At 42.2% G+C, this 19,073-nt stretch overlaps 1 protein-coding gene across 1 annotated transcript; it reads right to left on the bottom strand.

Moving 5' to 3' along the window:
* Positions 1-3,967: 3,967 nt before the first annotated feature.
* On the bottom strand, positions 3,968-18,805 carry LOC133926782 (uncharacterized exonuclease domain-containing protein At3g15140-like). Its single transcript, XM_062372862.1, has 6 exons — positions 18,457-18,805; positions 7,315-7,517; positions 6,683-6,763; positions 5,227-5,352; positions 4,925-5,048; positions 3,968-4,800 (listed from the first exon to the last, which is right to left on the bottom strand). Exons 1-6 carry the CDS (start codon positions 18,727-18,729, stop codon positions 4,603-4,605), a joined length of 1,005 nt encoding a protein of 334 aa, XP_062228846.1. The 5' UTR covers positions 18,730-18,805; the 3' UTR covers positions 3,968-4,602.
* Between the last annotated feature and the right edge of the window lie 268 nt (positions 18,806-19,073).

Raw genomic sequence — 19,073 nt, 5'->3', positions numbered from 1 at the left:
GACTATCCAGTGTGTAGAACAGCTCCAGCATTAAAAACATGCATCTCTGTTAAACACTCCGGTGCTATCTCCAAGTGCTCACATCATCATCCAATGTATACAAATTCTCACACACTAGACCATCCGGTGAGTGCAATTTTTCCTAGACTTTGACAAAACTATGCCAACTCTATTTCCTTCAATTTTGGCTAGTCATGATTATAATTGCAATACATATACATGCTATGCAATCAAAACATCATCAAACCAAAGCAACACTTTCTCGATCACTCATCACAAGAAAACTAAGGCACATTTTAACTTGGTTTCTCATCAACCATGGGTTGCCTTCAGTTGTAGAAGCTTTAGGTACCCAAATAGTTATGTGTACTTCTCCTTATAGTTTGGATAAAGGGGCATCTTAGAATCTCGCATAAATTCCTGGAATTTAGCAAACTCATCACTATTATACTTGTCATACCACTCGACATCCCACACCATCTAGTCCACATTCTCCACAAAATCATCGAGATCATTATCATTGAAACCTAACATGTCATCGTCCCTGAAATCATGATCTATATCACCGGGTGTAAGTTCTTGATTCACATTGTCGGCATTAAGGCCCCGATCCATCTCTCCTTCGTTAAAACCTTCCTCACCATATTTGTTCCAACATGTATAATTATTTTTAAATCCATGCATGACCAAGTGTGCATGGACATTATCTGGTTTTGTGAACTTCTTATCATTCCTGCAATCACGACATGAACAATACATTGTCGTTTTACTATGATCTTTCATATCTGTCCAAGTAGCACTCATGAAATACTTCACCCCACTAAAGTACTCCGGACAAGTTCGGGTCTTAAGGTACAACTTTTGTCCACCATCTACAATATAAAAATATTCATTCTTCATTAACAATTACCTTGATTGCGTGATTATGTATACGATTAAAAATTTCATACAGTTACACTAGATCTATGGCATCTCACGGTAGATCGGACAAACCTAGTATCAAATCTAACATAAATACAACTCATTTGTACTAAAATTTTAGATAAAGATGCAAAATGATCGATTACAACTCAAAGCACAAAAAATTAAGATTAAATAGGGGTTAGAGAAGGAGGAAAGGGGGATATGCAAACCTTCAAAGACCTAGCAACAATTCAAACTTCATAAGATATTGGAGAGTCTCTGGTGAAACCAAACAAAATCGCCAGATATACTGTGCATGCAGTGTTGTTGAGTCTATTTTGCATGCACAGTAGCTGGCCAACTCTTATAACAGAGCTAAGTCATCGATGATGAGTCGCAATATAAGCTGTCACCTATACCAGTCATAAGTGACGGGTCGTAACATGACCCTTCACTTATCACTGCTGCACGGAGATGTCGTGACCCATCACTTATGACTGGTTCAGGGAGAGTCATCACTTATGATCAAATAATAAGTGGTGGGTGTAGTTATGACCTTTCACTTATAACTGGTGCAGAGAGATCCATCACTTATGACTAGCTAATAAATAAAGGGTGTAGTTATGACCCGTCACCAATGTGATAAGTGACAGGTAACATTATTCGGATCTTATTATCCGTCACTGATGATCTGTTATCAACGGCGGGTCAAGATCCGATCCCATCTTAAGACTACATAAGTGATGGGTTGCAGAATTACATCACTCAATCATATCTTTTTTTTTTTACTGTTTTTCACGTACTCAGAGAAATTGCAACTGTGATTAGAAGTAGACTGAGGCGTACCTATTGGACCTGCTGTATTTGTACTGTTAGAGGCAAGCTTTTGTTGGTGACCACCTCTTTGTACCTGATGCTTGATAGTCTAGGTTTCACGCAGCTGTCCATCTCATAGCATTCGTCTGTTGATAATTAGAATTGGCATCTATGATGATCAGGATAAGAGTATATGTTTGAATTTTTAGTTTTCTGGTTAATTATGTAACATTTTCTGATTTGGTGGCTAGTTCAGTGTTTTCGGTTAATTATGCAACATTCTGTGGGTCCGTGACTAGTTCAATGTTTTTCGGTTAATTATCCAACAATTTCCGGTTTTGTGGCTAGTTCAATGTTTTCTGTTTAATTGCAATATTTTTCAGTTTCCTAACTAGTTCAACATTTTTCAGTTAGTTATATAACATTTTTGGTTAGTTACATAATATTTTTTGGTTTTGTTACCAAATCGATTTTTTTGGTAAATTATAAAACATTTTTCGGTTAATGATGTAACATTTTTCTGGTTTTTATAGCATATTTTGGCATACTTTGGAAATACATACAACATAATAAAAGTGATGGTTTTTGGTGTAGAAACATGGGCTTTCTATATTGGAATATACAGATCAAATTGTGCAACGTGTGAGAGGCTATTCGGTTAGGTGTTCATTTTATAGTTTAGAGATACATTATGGAACATACGTGATTGAATAGGATAAAATCTTCTCGGCTAGGGTAAGATAAAAATAGAGTTAAGATATTCTATATCTATGTGGTCGAGTTGAACAAGAGTTTTGAACGACTACTTAGCAAAGACCCATGCCCTTAAAAAAGGGGATTGCCGATTCGGAGAAACACAATCAACTTTAATCTACTAGAATCATTCTTTCGTTCTTAGGGTTTAGTTTAGTTTAGCTAGTTATCTTTTTTGTCAGTTAGCTTGTAAAATGTTCATGCATCTCCACATAATCGAGATACTCTATATTGATTAGCTTGTAAATCAACCATGTGTTACTAAGTAAGTGTAGCGATCTATTTACTCTCGAGCTTCATCCGTTGGAGGTCTGTGTTGGTGTCGCGTGCAAATTTTGCGTGCCAACAGCGCCAAAGAGTCTTCATCTGCTATAGAGATCCCATCCGGAGATAGAAGCGCGTTGGCGTGGCTACTTCTGCGGGATCCTTCTTTGGATGTAGTCGTGGCCGGCGTGCTATGAGGTGATGTACGTGCGCCGTCGTCTGTCAATCTTTTCTCCACAGCCACGGTCGCACTTGCTGCTGGCGCGCATCCCTTCGTGAGCGCCACCTGCTGTGACTCGAGCTTGGAGGAAGCCGGTGGTGAAGCTGCCGTGGGAGGTGCCGCATCCCGGTTGGATGTTGTACGCTGGCGCTCGTACACCTGCAACTTCTTCGCTGTCCAATCCCGAGCTACCTCCGCATAGGACATGGTTTTGATTCTGCCTTTTACACCATTAGACGGACCAACATGTTGTGGAGTAGCCGGGCTGTTGCCTATTGTGCCACAGCCAGCGCCGGCCAAGTCGCCCACCAGCCACGCCGGCTGAGCCAGTACCTGCCAAGGCTCCTGACGAGGCGCTGTGACCGGCCACCATATCGCCGGCCTTGTCAGCCGAATTGGCGACCACGCCACCCACAGAGCGCAACATTGTCTTCATGTCAGCAGGTCCAACACTCGTACCAGCACCATTTTCACTAGCCAAACTGTTATATTCGTCTGTGAGTGGTACTGCCGGAGTGCTAGAAATAATTAAATGGTCTCAGAGATGCTAGAAGACAAGGTAGAAGTCACAGGTAGAAACCATGCAAGCGCCATATCTTGCGGTCAATGACCTTAGGCGTCATTTCACTTCAAAGAAAATTTATGGGTATTAGCTTGCCTAAAAACGTAGTTATAGGGAGGGGGGGGGGTTGAAAATTGTAGGTGGTCTTTGCAATTTTCCTAATAAATAATACCTTTTGTAAGGACTTGCAAAATTGGAGGGGTCACCTCATCTTCTCCACCTACAAGACCAGGTTTGCAGCTTCCATGTAGTCGGTCGTTCCAACCTCCCCACCATTAGCACCCACAATTAATTTCCACCATTTACACCTCCACGGAGCCGCTAGGTGCAAGATCTTGCAAAAACAGTGGTGCACAGGGCGGGTTGTCCGAGTCTAAGGTGGCACGTTAACCACAGGAGGAAGAACCATACTGTGGGATCGTTTGGTGCCATGACACCTGAAATTTGGGAAGAAAATGATACTGCTGATTTATCAACATTTCTGGAACTGTGAGTGAGTTGGACCAGCCTCAGTTCTCGTTCCCTTTAACACAAAGAGTAAATACTACATACACGATGCCAGTTCAACAAATAAAAATAGCTACATATGTTACCAGCAACGAGTTAGCACAGCATTCAAGACTAATGCAGGAACATGTACCTTCACATGGCTACTACCAAGCATATGAAGTACACGCTAACATAATGAATGATGACCATATGTCCATATCTATCTCACCAATTAATTTGCAAGTACACGCTAACATAATGAACGATGGCCATATCTATCTGACCCATTAATTTGGATGCTGATCGCTGAGTCGAAAAATCCTGATTTCAGGAATATTTGATCCGCCATGCGATAGATATGTATTGCATTCTCAATTTGATCTTGGTCTGCTCTAGAAGTTTGATATGACATTCAGCCAATGATATAACATCATCAGATCTTCAATAAATGGTCAGTCTGGAATGTTGAAAGTAATAGCTAGACAATTCATCAACACAAACTCTTGGCATTGACCATGCAGTTGCTACTCCTGTCCACTGGACAGCATTCTCATCAGCTTAGCCACGTTTAAAATTTGCATGTCACACTTTTCAATCACCTGATTCGGTTCTTGAAAAGAAATTTCACATCGCCAGTAGCTGATTGCCTCTTTGCAGTAATTTTAATCACAGCACCATCAGCAAGCATGCGCTGAACTACTCTTGCTATATTTTTTGAATCGTCTATTCCAAGATGGTGGCTTCCAACAATTGGCATTTGAAGCTCCCTCATCATTGTCATCATTCCAGTTGCCTAGAAAAACACATACCAGTAAGAATCTATAAGGTTCATACTTTAGCTTAAAGTTGAACTGCAAATGAACATTCAAGTCCTAGTCTCACAAATCAAAGAATTACACCAGGTGCAATTTAATTACCCTTCTGTTATAGAAGTTGAGGTAGATATCCTTCAAATTAATCCACTCCATAAAATAAGTAGGCAACTTTATTTTTGAAACCCTGCACTGCTCAGGGACCTTCGTTTTCAAATCCCAATTTCCACTACCATATTAAGAGAAGCGTGACTTTTAGTCTCTTAAAGTCTAAAGCATCAAAAACAGATTAACTGAGTTAAACACAAATAACGTATATCGTACAATGATTCGATGAGCAGAATTTAAAGGGATGTTTAAACAGAAGCTAATGAGTAATTTGCTATAATGTAGAAGCAGTAAGTTACCAAGTAACAAATGCTGCACTGTTGAGTGATCCTCCTTGCTCCTTACTCCACAGGTTGTGATTTCCAATCCAGTCCTCAAACTCTTGCAGCACTTCCTTGAAAGTTATAGCAGTGTCATGCCATACACTGTTATACAATAAATGATGTTGTTAGTATGGATTAATTAAAAATAACCATACATTTAAGGAATACACGTCTAGCCTCCAGAATAGTTTAGCACAACAGCACTAATATAAGAAGTTTGTCTACAAGTTCAAAAAATATCAAACTTTTATTTGGGCAATTTTGCCCTGCTCATCTATACTGTCAACTTATTAAATCCCAGTAACTCCTTGTTTCGTGTCCATGGAGGCCGCAGTACTAACCACCTAGAGCTACAAGGCAGCCGGCAATGTGGGCCTTCTCTTATGGGGGTTCCTTACATTACACAACTTACTCCTAGCCCTGGTCCACCCTGCAAAAGGCTCTACACTTCTGTTGTTCAAAAAGAAAAGAGGAAAATAATTCATGACTTCATGTAGCAAGTGCTTCACGTAGTAAATTTGTGTTTCATACTCATACATACTGGATGTGATCTGGACTGTTGGTTCTCCCATAATTAGGGCTGAACAGAATGGGTTTGCTGAACCAGACAAAACCATGCATGTGGCCGCCAGGTGAGCAGTGGGAGCAGCGCGGGCCAAGCTAATGGTGAAGGTAAGACTGGGCATGAAATGGTTTTGCTGAAACTGTTCAAACTGTGTACGAACACCTCTACCCATGCATACCACTATCTAATCTACCCTTGATCCATGCCATGTTTTCTTGATCGACACCATGCACCAAATTGCAAACATAGTACTACCTCCTTTCTTTTTTGTACTTGACGTTCTAGAATCCGCGTCGTCAACCTTAGAAAGGTTTGACCGTTTGTATGTATAAAACTATATAGATTTGTTATATCAAAATTGTATAATTACATTTGTCATTAGAAATCATGGAATTTATTATTATATCTTAATTTAAAGCTATAAAAAAGTAATGGTCAAAGTCATATCTTGAAGTGCGTAAAAAGTCAAAAGAGTCAAGTACAAAAGAACAGAGGCAGTACAAAGAATATTTTCGTAATTATGCTCAGAAACAAACGCGATGATGATCAAGAAATAACAATTTAAGGAATATTTTTCTTGTGTGCTATAAATAAAAGCAACAAGCCATGAATTAAACCTAGATCTTAGTTTACAAAATACCAAACTTAAGTTCAAAACTGACAATTGGTAGAAATAAAATTACTGAAGCCCGAGTTTGCCCAAGAAGTCACCGACTAAACCACTAAATTGATGATAAGGCCTAAATGAACTTAATTTGAACAAAATTCCTTTAAGTCAATGATGTATCACTTATTGAAATTTGCAATCAATCGTATATAAATTAAAGTGACGAGGGTAACATAAGAGTGAAATAATGCTGTACATACCGGTCAACTCCAAATTTTCCATATTTCCCTTCTATGTATTCTGTTATTCTTAGCTCACTCATTGCGGTTGGTCGCACAAACCTATGATCAAAATACAAGAGAGGGAGATGTAGTTACAGTATTGTCACAGTCAATCTCAAAAGAAATAAGGAAATACTGCAAGAATGTTGAAATTTCATGTATAAGACAAGAAAGAATGTATATGACTGTGCGGACCGTGGACTAAATTATAAAACATAAGTATCAACACTTTAGCATTTGAAGTGTAACTAAAACCTGAAGCACTATAAAAAAAACCAGTAAAGAAAGTAGCCCATAGGACCCACCCCCAAAAAAAAGGAAAGAAGAAAAGGAAGGAAAAGCCTAACATGCCATTGTTTTTTCTTTCCAAATTTCATCTTAGCATTAGCTTAACCATTCCCACCGGTTTGCATAATTCGCTCTGGTCTTGGAAAAAATTGTACACGTTTGATTGAATGAAATGACAAATCAATTAAACATTAAAGCTTACACACTTGAACAACTGAAAGGATACTACCATCTGAAATAATTTATACAGAAAATTATAGAGATTACAAGTTATTTACTGCATGGAGTAACAGTGACAATCTCTAATAACAAATAAGGTATACCTGTGAAACGAATCGATAAATTCCATACTTTGCGCATCAATCATCACGACCGGGAATTCAAGAATTTCAACCTTACCCTCTAAATCAAGAATCAGAAAATAATCCAGTTTCTGAGGCTTCACTTTATCTGCGGCTGACGCATTCACTGGAAGGTCCATCATCAAATTGTGACTGAACTTCTCGAGATGCAATGCATCATTCATCTGAAGAAGTAAATATTTAATTACAGTAGTGCTTCGATAAAGAAGACAAGACTAAAGTCTTTAGCTTACTCAACATCTGTTTAAATGCATTTTAAGGTAACGGCTAGTATCTTTGTAAACCAACAAGAACCCAACCAGTTCAATACTTGTGCTGTGGACCTTCTAAATTTAACAGGGAATCATATCTCAAGTTTCTAAGAGTCTAGTCTTCAATTTGTATCTCTCTTCCTATGTACATACAAGGAGATTTTTACATAATTTTTTTGGCACTTCCAATCTACTTATGGAATACTAAAGTTAAGCATGGCTTAAATCCATCAGGTGATTTCCAGAACTATTCTTGCCTAGTTTTATCTTCATTTGCATATGATTTATTTAGTTGAATAGCATGGACTCTAACAAATCCGTCAGGCATGGCTTAAATCCATCAGGTGAATGACCCAAATGTACCATGAGATATTACTCTAACAAATCCGACCAGTGACAGATATCACTCACTACTTCCTCAGACAGCTAAACTCATTTATGAGTTCTCATGCACCAATCAATAGTTGCCAAATGCCCAAATACATTACGAAGACTACATCGTTATAGAAAATGGAGTAACATATTTAATACAAATTCAGAATATCTTAGTCACAAGGGTCAGGGTCAAAGGCGCGATCAACGACCCCAGATCGAACGACCTGGATCGTGTGTCTGGATCGTCGTCGAGACACCCTGGGTCGCCACCGGGACGCCACCCCGCCCGCGTGCCATCACGTGGAGCCGCACCCATGGCATGGCGATGCAGATCCAGCCTCCGGAGAGAAGGGGGTTGTTGGCACAGCAGTTCCGGCGGGAAGGTCGTGGTGGTGGCGTGGATCCAGCGGAGTTGAGGACGAGAACTTTCAGCCGCCACTTCCGCCCTTCGACGCCACCATCACCCACACCCCTGCTCTATCGCCACCCTACCGGCGAGCCATCACACGAAGCCGCACCCACAGGTATGACTGCTTGGTCAGCGCCGTCACCACCCCATTGGCACGCCATCACGAGGAGGCAATGGAGAGAGAGAGAGAGAGAGAGAGAGAGGTGTGGCGACTGTGATAGAGCCGAAGCAGAGCATCTCGGGGAAGAGGATGTAAAGAGTTAGGGAGAGCCACGGACAAATGAGAGAGAGATGTTGTGTGCCGCTTAGGATGTAGCTAGGTAGGGGATAAGGTTGGTTCAAGTAGGGGGAGAGGATAAGGTGGGGAAGGGGAGGGGAGGGAGAGAGAGAGAAAATAGGCTATCGACCTGAGTCATCAACTCAGATTATCTGGGGTCACATTCCACGTTCCAAACTAGCGTCCCGAAAAGGTATACCTCCATCGCACCGCAATTTTGTCAGGTGTTGTACCACATCCCTTGACCCGATCGTCCCAAAGTTCTAGTGACTATTTCTAACTATTAATAATGGGAAAAAAGAGTAACATTTTGGCCTCTGCACTTTACCCATAGACTTATTTTGGTGCCTCTACTATAAAAAAGGACACTTTAAAGCTTTCCCCATAATGGTTTCATGGTGAAGAGAAGCAGAGTAATTTGTTTAAAAGGCTTAGTTGATTAAAACCGTTTTGGTTAAAACCATCCATGTGATCATCTCTAGTTACTTGCCAGATGGAGTTAGGTCGAGACATATCCATCATTACATATTGTGGAGGTGGGTCCTGGCATGCATCATGCTCCAAATCAAAGATTGATATTTGATACCCAAATCAATTAGTAGAATTCCTACACACTAAGACTATTGACATCCATCCAATCTGCTAACGAAGCAGATGTATTTTGCAATTTTTTGGATTGTTTGTGTGCACACATGTGCACGCCATCTTTCTTTCAATGCATTTGACAAGCATCAAGGGAGTAGGAGGAAATACGGAAAATGCTAAGATCTTTGTGCAAAAAGCATTAAGAACCATGGAACAAGGCCAGGACAGGTAAACTTTTGGAAGGATCAATGGGGCACTGATGCTATGTTATGGAATATGGGTGCAATGGAGCATGAGATCAAGTTAGGAGATATGTTACCTTTTTAATTAGGTGATAAGGATTTGATTTGTTTACAAATAGAATCAGCTAGGAGATAAAGTTGAATTAAGCAAAGAAATAAACAAAGTAAGATCAGAACCTGCTTGGCAGGACGATCTAGTTTTCGCAGTTACCCATCTACAATATTTGGTATAAGAGCCCTATTCCTGCACCTGTCTTCCATGCCGCCGCCGCTCCACCAACTCCTGCTACACCATGTCGCCGTTGCCCCCCTGCTGCACCACGTCGTCGTTGTTCCGTTTTCCCTGCAGCAACCGCTACCCTGATCCTTCTACCCTCCAGCTGCCGCCGCCTACTCGCCAACCATTGTTGTATCCCCAACAACCAGCCTGCACCCCTCATCATGGGTGACGCACCTACACTATAGAGCTTCTCAGCAAGATGACGAAGAAGGTTTTGGTGAAGGTTGAAGCAATCAAGACTTGTCTACTTAAATGGGTGAAATATTTCAGAACCAATGCAGTGGACATGCTACCACCACCTGCCCCAACGGTCGCATTAGCACAAGTCACTTCACCGTTATCAGTGCTGGCTTAACTCTGAAGCACTACCATCTGCTCTTGTGGCCACACAACCAGAGCCTACCATAGTGCTACCAATTCCTGTCGTCACATGCATGGACGTAGAGGCAAAGCATGAGACAACACTGCTTCCATCTATGGCGTCACTAGTCATCAAACAACCACCTATTACTTCTGCTCTGCTGTCAATTGCATTGCCAGTGACAAATGTCTCTCTCAATCCAGTTGTCCTTAGCTGCTACAGCGGTGTCTATGCTAAGAAACAAGGATGATATCACCTCCATCTTTTACAATGTGGGCATGTTCAAGTACAAGGAACCTTCCAAGAACATCAGACTTTCATTAGCATAGGGCTTCCATGGGTTGCAGCCATGGCCACCACCATAGCTCGAGGACGAGTTGTTTCATGGTGAGGAGGAAAATGTTATGGAATATAGGCGCAATAGAGTATGAGATCAGTTAGGAGATAGGTTATCTTTTTAATTAGGAGATAAGTTTGGTAATTTAGGAATTAATTTGTTTAGAGATAGAATCAGCTAGGAGATAGAGTTAGATTCGGTTTAATAGTTAGTTGGATTAGAATTGAGACACTTTAGTTGGCCGACTATATATAGTTAGCAATAGTTGTGTATTAAGATCAAACAAAGAAATAAACAAAGTAAAGGTTAGAGCCTACTAGGCAGGGCAATCTAGTTATCCCAATTACCCGTCTACAATATGCTACCAATAGCCTACCACTGGTAGAACAATTTAGATAACAAGGCCATTCATAGCATCAAAGCAGAGCTACAGAGCTTGTAAGCTCATCAACATTGTGGCTACTACTTGTATTCCTCCTATGGTTCATTCATGGCTGATTTGTGGGACTGGACGACCGATGACAATTTGTATGGTTCAGAACAGAAGTATGCTTTGCTTGTTTTTCCTATTAAGTGTGGCCAGGGTGGATCTAGGGGGTGGGCCGGGGTACACCCAAAAAAATTTAAAGTACCCTAGTTTTTGGCCTAATCCAACTCGTCTGATCCCCAACTCCAAGCCCCTAACATGCTCACCAGTCGCCCGATGCCCCTGACCTACTCGCCCTAGCCACCTCGGCGCTTCCAGTCTTCACCGTGTCAGCAAGTGAGCGTGTCACACCCACACAGGCACCCTAGGCCACTCAGCCAGTGCTCGCACCCTGCTGCCCTCCAATGCTTGTTTGTGTCTCTGTGGACTCCGCTCTCCATTTTGCTCCTGCTGTGAGGCCGTGTCGCTATGGCCCGTGCTTCGTCGGCCACCGGGCGTCAGCCCGACCCACCCACATGACCCCAGACCCCAGTGCCGCACAACCGCAGGGTCTGTTACTTTGTTTAGTTGTTTGATTGTTCCATACTTCATACTGATAATCTGATACTTTGATTTGGTCTCAAATAGTCAAATTGATGCATCATACTTTATACTAAATACTTTGATGAAACTTGGTTTCTCGTTGGATTCACCTAGTACCTGCTTTCTACATAGTTTGTGGGGTAATTCTCATTTTGTTCTACTGTAAAGTTGGTCCATGAATCATCATTATTCATGTTTAACTTTAAAGAGTTCTTCATCCTAAGCCTATTCCAACTTCAATCTTGACATGAAGTTATTTATCCTTGCAAACTAAAGCATCTGGATGTAAAACCAGTGTCGCTTCTGTTGCAATTTCCAAGTTGAGTTGTTGGACTATCAACTTTCTATGAAAGGTTGAAATAGGTCATACAATTTTAGCTAACAACCGAAGCCAAGGGTGATTGAACCCAAGGGTGCAAAGAAAGTGTAGATTTTGCCTTACGAACTAACAATCCAAGCTGTTTTACCATCTTATTCCATGTCTCCCAAGGAAAAAATACCGCTACTCTAGCCCATTCTTCTTTATTTGACGATGTAATCAAAAGCTTCCAAAATATAAGCCATCATCGTGTGAAATTGAAGTTGTAATTTTCTTTAGATAATTTGCAATGTATATTCATGTAAAACCAACTTGTACTCTTGTTTGAACAATTTGTATTCATTTTGCTTAATTTGAAACTTAATTTCATTGGACTTGTGATATAGTGCATATCATATGCAATATGTCATGCTAGAATAGGCACATCCTTTCAATTTTTTCTGGATCCGCCATTGAAATGTGGCTTGTAATAGGATCCAAGTTAGTGACATACCTCCACCTAGCAGTAAGGTCTGATGATTCTGTATAACACGTGCACGAAAATTAAGTAGGAACATAGCTTCCAATTACGTCAAACCATTGAAGATTAAAGTAGACAGTTTTACAATAGAAGGACCAAAGTGAATCAAAGGCACAAAGTGGAAGGTCCAAAATCTCCATTTACTCTACTCTTTTTTAGGGGAATACAATAGGGGAGGCCCCTACTGTAGTATATATATTAATAGATATATAAAAAGGACTGTACAAAAACAAGGTCCAAAGGGACAAAAAAGAAGAGACTGTACAGAAGAGGGGAGCTTAAATAGAGAGAAGAGAGCATAAAAACTACTGTAAGGTCTATATCCATGTCATGATCAGGGGTCTAGCACTTTCTTTGAATCTGTGAGCTTGGAGGAGTAAGTCATCAACAAAACCTTTCATCCAGGAAATGAAACTAGGCTGCTTGTTTTCAAAGATAAGGCTATTCCTTTGCTTCCAAATGTTCCAGGTTGCTATGGTGAAGATCTCCATGATGAAAGGGAACTGCATATCTTGCTTTGCCTTTTTCATCATGCTGAAGAATTGTAGAGAAATTCTAGTGTATTCCAATATAATGCCCACATGTTCTGCTGAACTGACAACCAAAGGGATGAAGGGTTGTTTCTTCTGTGTGAGTTCTGCACAAGACAATTGTAGTTATTACCATTGATATTAAAGTTCTTTCTCCATGAGAAGATTTCTTGTGGTCAGTCTATCCATGAGAAGCAGCCAAGTGAAGACTCTCAGCTTGTTGCATTTTGATTTCTAGATCCAAAGGTGGGAGGTTTTATGCTCTGGAATGGGAAGTTATAAAACTTCGTCGATGAGTAGTATTGACTATTGAGACCCCCATATATAGTGCCATGTATCTTTGTTATCATTCTGAATATGTAGATCTTGTATCAATCCTTGTAAGCTGTGATGTTCTTGAAAAGCTTGCTCAGTGAGAGGGATGTGGAATTGTTCCTCTATTATATTATTCATGAGGAAGCCAGCTACTGAAATATTCTTATTTTTGGCAAAGGATTGAAGCCTTGGGAAGAGTTCTTGCATGTGATGGCCACTCCAAACATCATACCAGAATAATACTGTTGAACCATTGCCAACTTGACAACCTACAATTCCTCTGAGCATGTCACATAGCTTATTATGTCTCTCCACCAATGTTACCGGGACTCACGTATCCGAAAAAAATTTGGCGTGTCGACTCGCACCCGACACGGTGCGATGCGGATCCAACACCTTTGGCTGCATCAAAAGGAGAGGAGGTGGCAGGGGAGGAGAGGAAGCAGGGGTTGCAGGGGGAGGAGAGGAGGCGGTGGCATGGGAGGAGAGGCGGCGGCGGCTGCGGGGTTGAGCAGGCGAAGGCGGAGGCGGCGGCAGGGTTGAGCAAGAGCCAGGCGTAGAGGAAGACTCGACCAGTCGGGACTCAAGTGGGGGCGTGGAATAGTTAGAAACCCTAGTGGGCTGCAAGGAAGGGATCTGTTGGGTTGGGCCAACCCAATTCCTTTTCCTTTTCTCTTTTCTCTTTTTCTTTTTCTTTTCTATTTTTCTGCAAATTAATGTGTTATTTCAATATACCTACAAAGCTACAACCAAATGGTCTGATGTGTTAATCACAAATTAATATGTTATTTCAGAAATACTAATATTATTTACAAATAAAAATATAAATAATGTATTTTTAATATAATATTAATATAAATTAGACTAATCCCCGAATCCTATTTTCTAGAGTTTACCGTATCGAACATTATCACCCGAGTCGGACTCCAACACCTGCACCCATGTCCCAGTAACACTGCTCTCCACCAAAAAGATCCTTTGTCTGGAGTGGCATGAGGTACTTCACCATTGGGGTAGTGGGCGTTCCAAATCAGATTATCCCATGGGAGGTCCCTTTTGTTGCAGAATTTGTCTAGGTTTTTGATCAAGAGAGCAAAGTTTTGTGTTCTTAAGCTAATGACTCCAAGACCACCCTTGGCTTTTGGTCTGCAAACTTTCTTCCAGGCTACAAGTGGTTTATTTCTAGCATTGACATCTGATCCCCTCTAGAGACAGTGTTTCCTGGCTCTGTCAATGTTGTGCATTGCAATTGGAACTTTGAGAGTACACATTGTGTATGTTGGAAGAGATGAGAGAAGTGGATTTACTAATTCAAGTTGACATGCATGTGTGAGCATAGAGGAGGTTGAAGTGAGGCATCTCTCAGTTATGTCCATCAATGGTGCATAATCCTCCACTCTTGGTTTTGTTGTGCCAAGGGGTAGTCCAAGATATGTAAAAGGGAGGTCTCCTAGTTTGCACCCAAAGACACTAGCAAGGTAAGTAGCTTTTTCTTCAGAGACATTCAATGGACAATGCGAGACTTTAATTCACCTTTAGACCTGTTGACCGAGAGAAAGACTCCAGAATACCTTTTAGGCAGCAGAATTCTCTTTGAGAAGCTTTCATGATCAGGACTGTGTCATCTGCATACTGAATTATTTGAAAGTCATTGCTTGCAGTTGAAGGTATTGGTAGATTGTAGATTCCTTGACTGCATGCTTTGTAGATGATGCACTGAAGATCTGTAGCCAAGACAAACAGAAGAGGGGAAAGAGGATCCACTCTATTATGAGCCCTATAAGCTAGGACTTCAATCTGGATACTGCTAATGTCGGCACCTGGTAAGTTCACCTTGATGGGTGAAGTAGGCATGGTTAGAGTTTGGATACAAGGCCCACTGCTTTGAGGCTGCTGTGAGTATTCCTTCAGTAGTCTCCTCAGATTATGTGCAAGGAATTGGGCAATCAGATCATAATTACTGCCGGAATGCTCTTGCTGAGGTGCTATGGTGTGGTGAGTGGCCTGAAGCTGATGCTGCTGATGCTCATTGATCTGTACTTGCTGGCTGTGCACTTCTACCTCCTGAGTGGGGCCTGTTCCTTGGATGAAGTGATGTATATCAGGGGAGGAAGAGCCTTGATTAACTGAACTTTCATTGGAAGCCTGATCCTGTTGGCCATTAGCATTCACTCGTGGGTTTGCCTGAATGTGCTGGGCAAACTGCTGGTCAACCATGTTAGCAACAAACTCAGGTTCTCCTGGGTGGACAGGACCAACAAAGGGGTGTGGGTTGCCATTATTTGCCAGAGGGGCATCCTCATCTGGTGGCATCTGATCTGCAAGTTGTGTGTTGAGGAGATAGACTGGAACAGTTCATGACCTCCCTTCTCCATCCAGTGATCTGCCTTGTTTGATAACTAAGCTTCTGGGTACTTCTAGAGGATCATCAATAAGCACTTTGACCAGTATACGGGCTAAGCTACGATCGCTTGAGTGCCAGTGTAGAAGCATTCCAAATGAGGCACAAACTTGATCAAGGTAGTTCAGCTCCTTGTAGTCAAGAGGGTATCCTAACAACATCACCCAGCCAGTCCTAGTAAAGGGAGATCTTTTAAAGTTCAGAGCTTCATCATGTTTAACAAACCTAAACATGTGCTGACCAATCCAGTAGGGGTTTCTAAAGATCGAAGTGTCCCTCTCACAAGCATCTCTAACCTGAAACAGACCTATTCCATGAGGATGAGGGCAGCAGAAGAGGACATGTTTTCGTACCTCAACATCGATATATTCTCTGACCAGATGCATGAACTAGAGAATCTGCGCCAGGGTAAGATCCTCTTCTGTTACTGTGATGACACAATCCTCATGTTTCTTCTCCGGTTCACCAACCAGGCAAACATAGCTCCTCACTTTGCGATGCGGACCACCATCTTCATTCCTCATCCCGAGCGGGATGAAGCGCATCGGATGAACGGCAAAATTCGCCATTGAGGTGACAGAAGAAGCAGTCAGATCAATGGATGTAGGGTTTGAGCATTGCACAGTGTTTGTGGATTGAGGAGGGGCACAGTGCGAATCGGGGTAAGGTGAAGAGGTGCAGAGAGTACTGGAGTTTTCTCCATGGCTATGAACTGAGGCTATTGATGGGTGGCCATCAGCGTTGGGCTCAAGAGAAGACGAGCCCAATTAAAGTTTTGGCTTGACAGCCTCTTCAAACACTGCTTTGCTCGATGGCCATAATTGAAGCAACAAAGACATCTAAATTCACCAGTGCTGTCACTGACAATAAGCCCAACCCTCGAGCATTTAACACAAATCAGGGGAAGAGAGGGGGTTGGAAGTTGCACCTTGAGCTGCATGCGCGTTCACCAAGCACGCATGTGCCGCCTCTTGCCTGCTCATGTGCCCGACAAGGGAATTAATGCCCAAGACTCTCCGATCAATTGGGATTTGACTGCCATGAGCAGAAGGATGAACAGTAAAGACTAATTTTCTGGGTGAAGATTAAATCTTACAGTAAACACTGCTGATCTTGACAACCGAACTGAACTCAGGAGGTCTGAAATTTCTGACCAGAGAGTTTTGAGTTATCTTTTACCTGAATGTGGCTCTCTTGTCATGCTTCTTCTTGGATTTGCGGTGCGTGACAAGGGTCCAACTCACTTGTTCTTCCCGATTCTATTGTTTCTGCTCCTTCCCCCAATTGTCACCATCTCACAAAAGATGGAAGTAAACATCAAAATGTTTTGTGATGATTTTTTTAAGGGAGCAGACTAGAAAACCAACATGTTTGGAAGAAACCAAAAACCGAAAATGACAATCCTTCTTATGAGCAACATGAAAACCAGGTGCACCTCCCGAACAAGCATGCAAAGCGAGATTGACTGAATCCTCCGTCAGCCTAAAGGTGTAGCAACGGAAAGCAGCGAGCAAGAAGAAAGATCCCTGAGGAGAGGAGGACGGATGGTGTACCGATGACTTGAACTTGGCGAGGACCTCCAACTGAAACTTCTTGCCGATAGGGAAATCCCAATCTTTCATCTGCTAGTTGCTTGTCCTTCTCAAGCTCCACCAGATTCCCCAGGCTGCCCTCCATGGCAGCACAGAGAAGCTTGGGCGAACAGTGGAGCTCTAGGATCGGTCATGGCGAGGGGTAGGTAGGAGGGAGGCAAGGGGAGCACGAGAGTGGGGTGGGAGTGAGAGAGCCATTTCATTTACTCTATTCTTGACTATAAACTCTTTAGAGGAACTTGATAAGCCTTGTCAGGAGAATGAATCAAACAATTAACTTATTTTCATGTGCTTTATTCACACTATGAGCATAGTCAGTTCGAATGGCCAGAACTTTTTAGTGTTCCAAATAACTCCCCATTGACAGCTCATAACCATGTATATCTAAGTATATCAGACGAACAAATTTGGACCATGCAGATAAATCAGATGGCAGTAAAGCCACAATCATATCTATCCGGGTAGAAGAATTTCAAACTAAAGTAGTGATTTGAGCAAAACTAAAATGAGAAAATGGTTGTACAGAGCGTACTGTACAGGTGTGCCGCAATGCAATTGTTACCCAGGCTGATGCACCTTTCATTTTTTGTACTTGTTGATTCCAAAGTTGGTAGAGCTCTAAAAGAAAGTGTAAATAGAAAAAGGTACCATGTGGGCAACCAAAAATGCCTGGTTATGTGCAACTACTAACATGCTAAAAAAACAGTAAGTATTGAAAATGACCATAATTTCAGAGTCAAGGCCAATTTAATCCTTCTAACTTTCTTAGGGAGGAAATCAAATTATTACCAATTGGAAATTAAGTTGTGTATAGTTATTGTGTTCTGTTAGTTTGTCCATACATAAAGCTATGTAGAAACATGTCATGTCACAAACTTTAATGCAAGAAAACTATTCTAATCCAGCGCTCCATCAAAACAAACTAAAAAAAGCAGCTGACTGATTGCTTTGGGTTAATTTGCTTCCCTCAAAAGTTGAGAACCATACCTCACTTTCAGGAAGAATCAATAACAAATCAGATGCTTATTAATGTTGCCGAACTCCAAAAATACTTCCACAAAACTAGAAATTTCAAATTCATTGCTACAAGCCTTCAGTTTCAACCAGAAGCATCGTGGCTTCACTAATCATCATCGCCCCAAACTAATCATACATAATGCATTCCTCCCAGCATCAAGCTTGTAATTGCTTGCTATTTCACGCACATAACACAAACAACTATAGCTGATTTACCGCCGCCTAGTTTGCGCAAAAGTTAGCACAAAGCCCACAACAGGAGAGGAAGGGGAAGCAATCTCACCATGGTGCACTTGCCCTGGGTGTAGTACAAGCACGTGGGCTTCCAGGGGCGCCTGGAGCCGGACCTCGGCGCCTCCATCGTCTCCCCCTCCCTCACAGCGCGGGGAGAAGGTGATGCCTGGGATATGGCGGCGGCGATGGGCAATCTTTTTGGGCGGGAGGGATGGCGGGGAGAGACCGAGGGGGAGGAGAAGAAGGGGCGGAGGAAGGAGTGGAGCAGCGGGGAGGGGAGGAGGCGGGGAGAGGAAGACGATGAAACCCTAGCGAGCGCCATCCCAAATTCTCAAATGGCGCTTCTCGGTTCCGGCGAACTGTGCGACAAAGCTGGTGCCTGGTGTACGCGCGCTGTTGAACTGTAGCAGGGGTAACCTAGTTGGCACATCCCGCTACCTGTTGGTGCAACCGTGCAAACGGCGACCGGAGGCCATCTGATCAGCATCCAACGGCACCGTGACGGTTTCTCAGAACCCCCTGCAAGAATTCAATTTCTCATAAGTTGGTCCCTCGTCTTGCCCGTCCACGCCACACCAAAATCTCCCAATCCCAGGACCGGTAGGGATGAAAACGGAACGGGAAAATTCCGTTCCGTCCCGGTGTCGTATCCTCTTTTTTTTCAGT

Source organism: Phragmites australis, chromosome 8 (genome assembly GCF_958298935.1).
Source record: "Phragmites australis chromosome 8, lpPhrAust1.1, whole genome shotgun sequence".
Taxonomy (NCBI): Eukaryota; Viridiplantae; Streptophyta; class Magnoliopsida; order Poales; family Poaceae; genus Phragmites; species Phragmites australis.
This window is presented reverse-complemented; position numbering and strand designations above follow the sequence as displayed.